At 37.5% G+C, this 6,846-nt stretch overlaps 1 protein-coding gene across 1 annotated transcript; it reads right to left on the reverse strand.

The window, feature by feature from the left end:
• Positions 1 to 1,216: 1,216 nt before the first annotated feature.
• On the reverse strand, positions 1,217 to 3,695 carry LOC145436863 (induced myeloid leukemia cell differentiation protein Mcl-1 homolog). The gene is made up of 2 exons (XM_080314068.1): positions 2,549 to 3,695; positions 1,217 to 2,365 (listed from the first exon to the last, which is right to left on the reverse strand). Exons 1-2 carry the CDS (start codon positions 3,017 to 3,019, stop codon positions 2,252 to 2,254), a joined length of 585 nt encoding a protein of 194 aa, XP_080170194.1. The 5' UTR covers positions 3,020 to 3,695; the 3' UTR covers positions 1,217 to 2,251.
• Positions 3,696 to 6,846: the final 3,151 nt, after the last annotated feature.

The raw sequence follows: 6,846 nt of genomic DNA on the forward strand, positions 1-6,846 counted from the left end.
TACTTACTTTTTAACTCACTCGGAAATCATGACTTCTTGTACTTTAGTAGGACTTTACTGTTACTAAAATGTTGAAATGTACTTTTTGTCAGTGGGCCAGTGGTCTTGGTGAGTGGTTTCAGTTTCATCTATATCCAACGAAAAGCTACTTGAGTACTTTACGGGTTCGTATCATCGCAAATAATATATTCTAAACATGTTTAGATAGTGAGGAGTGAAAGTGACAAATTTTATCTAAAACTGAAACTGTAAAGTACCGATAAAGTAGTCTAGAGTATTTTTTATGTTTATTCAGCTCAACGAATATCTTCATATTGGCCTGCTTACTACATTTTAAAGATTTTCTACGCTAGAAAAATCGCTCTAACATGATAAGTATATTATAATTAATCTTATCAGCGCGGCATAGTACATTCGAGTAAATTCATTTAATTAGCTTATGTTTATGAAATTATTTGGTTTCCGAATTCTATCTAAAACGGAAACTGACGAGTATCGGTAAAAGCAGTCTTAAACCGTAGTCACTTATTACGTGGAGGGAGTCGATAGCGAAGTACTCGTGTATTTTGTAGTACTCAAGTATAGGTTTTATCTGCTTGCGCTATACTTAATCAAGTGGTTAACTATTTACACTGCATCTACTTCTATTTCAGAGTATTCGGTTTTCAGGTAAACTATACCTGCAACACTTACTTTTTAACTCACTCGGAAATCATCACTTCTTGTACTTTACTCGAAATTTACTGCAATTAAATGTTGAAATGTACTGTTATCAGCGGTCTTGATGAGTGGTGCTAGTTTCATCTATATCCTACGACGCATTTTTGCGCAGCAGAATGACTTATCACAATAAAAATAACAAAAATACTTCGATAATTTGCGAACTCTCACTGCACAAAAACGTTAGTACTCTAGGTCTATTTCTGTTTAATACTATAGCTATCATGAAGTTGATGTACTCCAATATCATAAGGACTTGAGAGTATTTGGTACATGTAGGCAAAAAACCTACTTGGGTATTCTCAAGACGTACGAGTACTTCTATACTTAACAACTCTGGAAGTTAGCGCAGTTTGTGGTATTTGTATGCAATCGAAATTTGCGTGCTTCTCCCTTACCTTATGTTAATAGTTTTACTTTTCTATCTACTTTACAAGAATCAGTGTAGAAGTTTAGTGAAAGTGTAAGAGTTTAGCAAAAGCATTTTTTTATAATAGCACTTGTCAAGGTGATACAAACGTAACCTCAAACTACTTTAAACTAATTGTACTTGTATTCCAGCAAAATTACGAATCGTTGAGTATCGAGCGATAGCCTCTATCATACTTGCGGAAAATAGGGATTTGGTACACGACTATCAAATTAGAGTAAATTGAGTACACTTGAGAGGTTATTAGTGATTCTGCTGGAGTTTATATGAAGGGAAGTCCTGATAAAACCTTGATTATTTCAGAAAAGAATAGAGGGCTTCTTTCGATATTTTGATAGTCTTCGTCGTAATGTCGGATGTCGTGAAATTGTATACATGCCATCTAGTACTACGGAAAATGTCAAGGCTGGTACTCAATGGTTCTGTTAGTAATTATATGGAATGTGTGGGAATCGAATTGGAGCGTAAAGTATGCGTGCTACGCTACGGAAAAACAGATTTTGCCAAAAGTCGGTATAGAACGGCGTTGGTTTTAAAGGTGTTACATCATGAAATGTCTGACGAAATTTGGTATGGTGTATTTTCATAATGTCCTACAACTGCGTACCAAGTTTCAGTGTGGGTATGTGATTATTAGCATGGTACTTCCGTTATTAAAGCTTACTATGTACAGAAGTGTGCTACGCTACCGAAAAACAGATTCACGCAAAAGTCTGTAGAGAACTGCGTTAGTTTTAAAGCTGTTACATCATGAAATGTGTGATGAAATTTGGTATGGTACATTGTTATTGTGTCCTACAACTGCGTACCAACGTTCAAGGTGAGAGTTTAATGTTTAGCATGCTAATTCCGTTAATAAAATTGACTATGTGTAGGTCTCTGTTATGTTCACGCAAACAGATTTGCGTAAAAGTCGGTGTTCGACTGCGTTATCTGTAGAAATTTGAAAAAATTAAAAGTATAAAGAAGGTTTCCATATGGCGCAATCCTTCGAGTATTCTCAGAAGAAACTGTATACGTCCTACAGTAAAATGGATGCGATTAAACGATGAAGAATTTTATTCTTAAAATATTACATGAGACAAAACATACGAACATCCATTATCTTGATAATGCCATTGCTATAGATGTCAGTCCGATTCCGACAAACACGAGTCCCTTCCAAACTTTATTGTAGTCGAGAGCGGTATTATCAAAGAATCCTACAAAGCCATCCTGCAACAAAAATAGAAGCCCTAATGATCGTACGGAGGAAAGTTATCGTGTCGGGAACCGAATTGGAGGGTAAAGCTGAGTTTCATCATCGAGAGATGATATGGGCTCTGGAGAGCAGATACACTATATATCCATGCTAAAAGATAATTTATAATTCCTAAGCAAAGCATGTAAATCACCTACCCATCCTCCATTTTTCACTATCCACTTTAGTCTTCTGCTAGCAATGTAATTTCCGACTGTCTGTATGATAGCTTCTATATGCTCCCCGTGATGTTCATCCTCGTTCTTGCGAGCAAGAATGCTACCGACTACAAAAAGGGAGACAATCCTACCCCAATTTTCTTTGGTATCTTTGCAAATTTCATCAGCTATCATCAGGAACATTCGCTCATCGGGTAAATATTCTTTATATTTTTCATTGACTTCGACATCACCATAGCGGAGACGTTTGGAGACTGCGTTTAGGACAGTTCGATGTCGCTCGAACATTTCATCCCCAACTCGACGTAAGGTTCTCTCTGCTTTCGTATTTACCTTAACGCATGAGCCGTCGAGTTCGTACATGATAAAATTCCTGGTCAAGGAATATGCTTCGGATATAATTTCATACTTTTCTTCAGTGACCGAAGGTGATACTCGTGATAATTCCATGCTTTGAGGAGCATAGCGAGTCAGAGCTTATTTCGAGATCTAAGCTACTTTGAAAATGAGTATCCTAGGATTTGCATAAGTTTCATCTATATCGTACAATGCGTTTTCGCGGTCCAGAATGACTTATGGCGATGAAAAATAGTAAAATGGTCTCTTAAGCATTGACCACGGTTTTGTTTTCGAAAGATGTCGGGATGTCGGTATCATATTTTCTAAAACTCAAACTAGGACCCGGATCCGGATATCAACTCTGAATCGACAAACCAATGAACAATATTCAAACATGTTACACCCCCATGTTTCCATGAAAATAACAAGACATTACACATTCAGTATACTTCACGATTGTTCATAGATACCAAGTATTCGCGTAAACGAGGTGTGTGACATTACATACATCATGGATAACATCATGGCCGGCACTACAAGCATCATGGATTACAAATTCATGTTCTGAAGTCTCATACATGCACCGACTCTGTGCATTCAATGTGGGGGTAGCTGACTTGGAGACAGAAAAACACACATATTTAACCGTAACATGGTCTTAGTATGAACCGACATGCATTCGACTTGTGGAAAAATGTGTCGCACACTATTTCACCGAGATTACACCCTTTCACGGTTCACAACTTGATATATCAACTTCACAGGGTAGTTCGGATTCTCAGGTAGACTTGAATCGTGATCCGGATCTCGGAATATAGTGAAATCGGGGTATGTAGTATAATTACTCACTCACTACTCTATATGTTGGTGGTGGTCATACCCAGCAAACTTTTTTGCTGCGAACGTAGTGTTTCACCTTACATCAGTTGGTTCAATGTATGTATCGGGTTGTGAAAACTGTCGCTGTTTTGAGTATGTGTCATAATCAATACTAAATACGAGAATTCGTTACTCGTCGAAACGCCGCAGTCAGACATCGTTAACAGCGATTCCGTGTATGGCAATCTTGAGTTCAATTGCGGTTTTGTGATGTTAACCAAGCGGCTGTGTTTCTGCGGTGTGAAGACTGAATTCGTGTTGTTTCCCCGCAAGAGTGCGATGTCTATTTCACACCTAGAGCAATTATAAAACGCATCTTCGAAACTTTTGGTCTAGTTCATCCGCTTGCATTTCGAAACGGACCATCACGACAAGACTCTAACCCACCACATCCGTGGTTTCAGTTGATCATATCGAAGAATATCATGTCCATCCGTGTTACCACCCACAGATTTCGCCATCCTCACACGGTAGTGCTAAGACACAGACAAGACGCGGTGGTGGAAATATTGAAAATGAGAAAGCAGACCTTGGTGTCATTTGATTTGGATTTTACACCCGATGAACCCACCATTCGTACTGCGCATTGGGATGAGGATTCTATCATTGATGTCGAGGGAAAGGAGATGTACAGATTTGTTGGTGTCGTGAATATTCAACGAATGTCGAGGTATATGGTTGTGCATGGTTCGCGTATTTGACTGTGGAGATATCGCTATACATAACGCGCTGTTCACCGTATCGATAGCACCAACGAATATCCGTGAAAGGGTTGTAATCTCGGTGAAATAGTGTGCGACACATTTTCCCACAAGTCGAATGCATGTCGGTTCATACTAAGACCATGTTGCGGTCAAATATGTGTGTTTTTCTGTCTCCAAGTCAGCTACCCCCACATTGAATGCACAGAGTCGGTGCATGTATGAGACTTCAGAACATGAATTTGTAATCCATGATGCTTGTAGTGCCGGCCATGATGTTATCCATGATGTATGTAATGTCACACACCTCGTTTACGCGAATACTTGGTATCTATGAACAATCGTGAAGTATACTGAATGTGTAATGTCTTGTTATTTTCATGGAAACACGGGGGTGTAACATGTTTGAATATTGTTCATTGGTTTGTCGATTCAGAGTTGATATCTCAAAAGTTGCTATTCTGAAAATTTTGTTAAGGTAATGGTTTGAAAACTTATACTTGAGCACTACGAAATGTACAAGTACTTTATCTTTACACGGCGTTTTTAGTAAAATGAATACTAATTTTATTGAAAAAATATATTTGAAGGCGGAGAACTAACGAAATAGAAAAATAGCAAAAATAAATCGAAAATTTGCAAAGTCCTAGCATGCAATATTTGAGTTTTACAAATTACCCTCGAAGTGAACCAGCATGTTGGATATTATCGAAACGATTTCTCATGTTGCGTTCCGGGATAAATGTACTTTTTCGCTCTTTTTTATTTTTTATTAAAATTAGTATTCATTTTACAAAAAACGTCGTGTAAAGGTAAAGTACTTGTACATTTCGTAGTGCTCAAGTATAAGTTTTTTCCGTAAAGTCTGTCTTGCATTTAGATGTTAGCACTGAAAGCAAGCAAAGTTTGTGGTATTCGCGCAACATCGAAATTTGTACACTACACGCTTATCTTATGTCGAAAACATATGTTAGTTGACAATATTTCGAATCGTGGGTATGAATAATTTTTAAAAAACCTAAATATGCCGCATCCAAACTTCGTAAATTTTTTCGATTAGTTTTTTCGTTTCTATTTACTTTAAAAGACTCATTCAGACCTCGAACCTATACGTGAACACTTGTTCATTGGAACTTAAGTCCAACGCCAATGCGCCTCGTTCGTTGGCATTTTTGTGCTGAGTTAAATACCCTTATACTCGACATGCAAACATTATACAGGTAGCGGTTGTACTGCGAGCTGATAATAAGCCTTAAAATGTGGAGACCTCGGTCGGTTTAATCACCCTTATTCTAGTGAGGCGTTTCACTGTCAGTTTAATCACCTATTCTAGTGACATGAAAAGGACTGAATCGTATGAAATGTGGTCACTTCAAGAATCACGATTTTTCATCAAGTAGTTATGTTTCTAGGCTACTTTTACTTCTATTTCACGGGTTTTCATAGAAATCTGCTTACTTTTATAACTTTATATTTTGTGAAGTAGAGAGTAGTTTAAGGTTATGTTTGTCTAACCTTGGCGAGTGCTATTGTCACACTCGATCACCATCTTCAAATCATGGCTATCTCAATGATGTTGACTAAATTTTCGGCTTCAGAACGTGTTAATTAGACCTAATCGTTTTAACGCTGGGGTTCGCGTACAGGCATCGATAGAGTTTGTATAAATAAAGCCCTGCGAATCGCACGCCTACGGCTATAGTTCGTTCGATTATTTTCACCTTGGGATTCGCGTATATGCTACTAAGCTGTTACGACTTTAGAAAATTCTACAAGACTATTCGGAACACGCACATGCGAGTGATTTGTTTCCGTAGCTCCGAACTGGAGAATCGCTTGCCTGCGTCTAATGAAAATAAGACGTAAAATGTGGAGGCTGTAGAGACAGTAACTTGTATACATAAAATCAAGTTTAAAAATATGGACGGATGAGTTATCTCTGACCAATAGAGTAATATAACCGCCTATAGTTTAGTGGGTATTGCTATAATGTATATCCAAACAATCGTTGCAGACTCTGAATGTTACCTAGGTCCTTATCACAAAAAATCATGCATCAGAAGCGTAGGGGTTCATATTATCAAGTCGCAGCGCTCAAAATCGCATTTTATATTAAGTAATTAGTGATGATGTGTAGAATTTTGATATTAATAATATTATCCGGAGAATATAACCTTACATAGACATCATAGTTTTCGCATTTATGTATAATCTGAATAGGAATTTAAATACATAGTCCTAAATACACATAATAGAAAATCTGTCGATTCTAGCCAAGGTAAGTTTTGACGCAGCAATCATAAGTTGTAAAATGTGGAAACTGCAGAAACCGTAACTTGTACACATAAAATCAAGTTT

This window comes from Botryllus schlosseri, chromosome 4 (assembly GCF_051294905.1).
Source record: "Botryllus schlosseri isolate E-star chromosome 4, Bs_hap1, whole genome shotgun sequence".
In the NCBI taxonomy this organism is placed as follows: domain Eukaryota; kingdom Metazoa; phylum Chordata; class Ascidiacea; order Stolidobranchia; family Styelidae; genus Botryllus; species Botryllus schlosseri.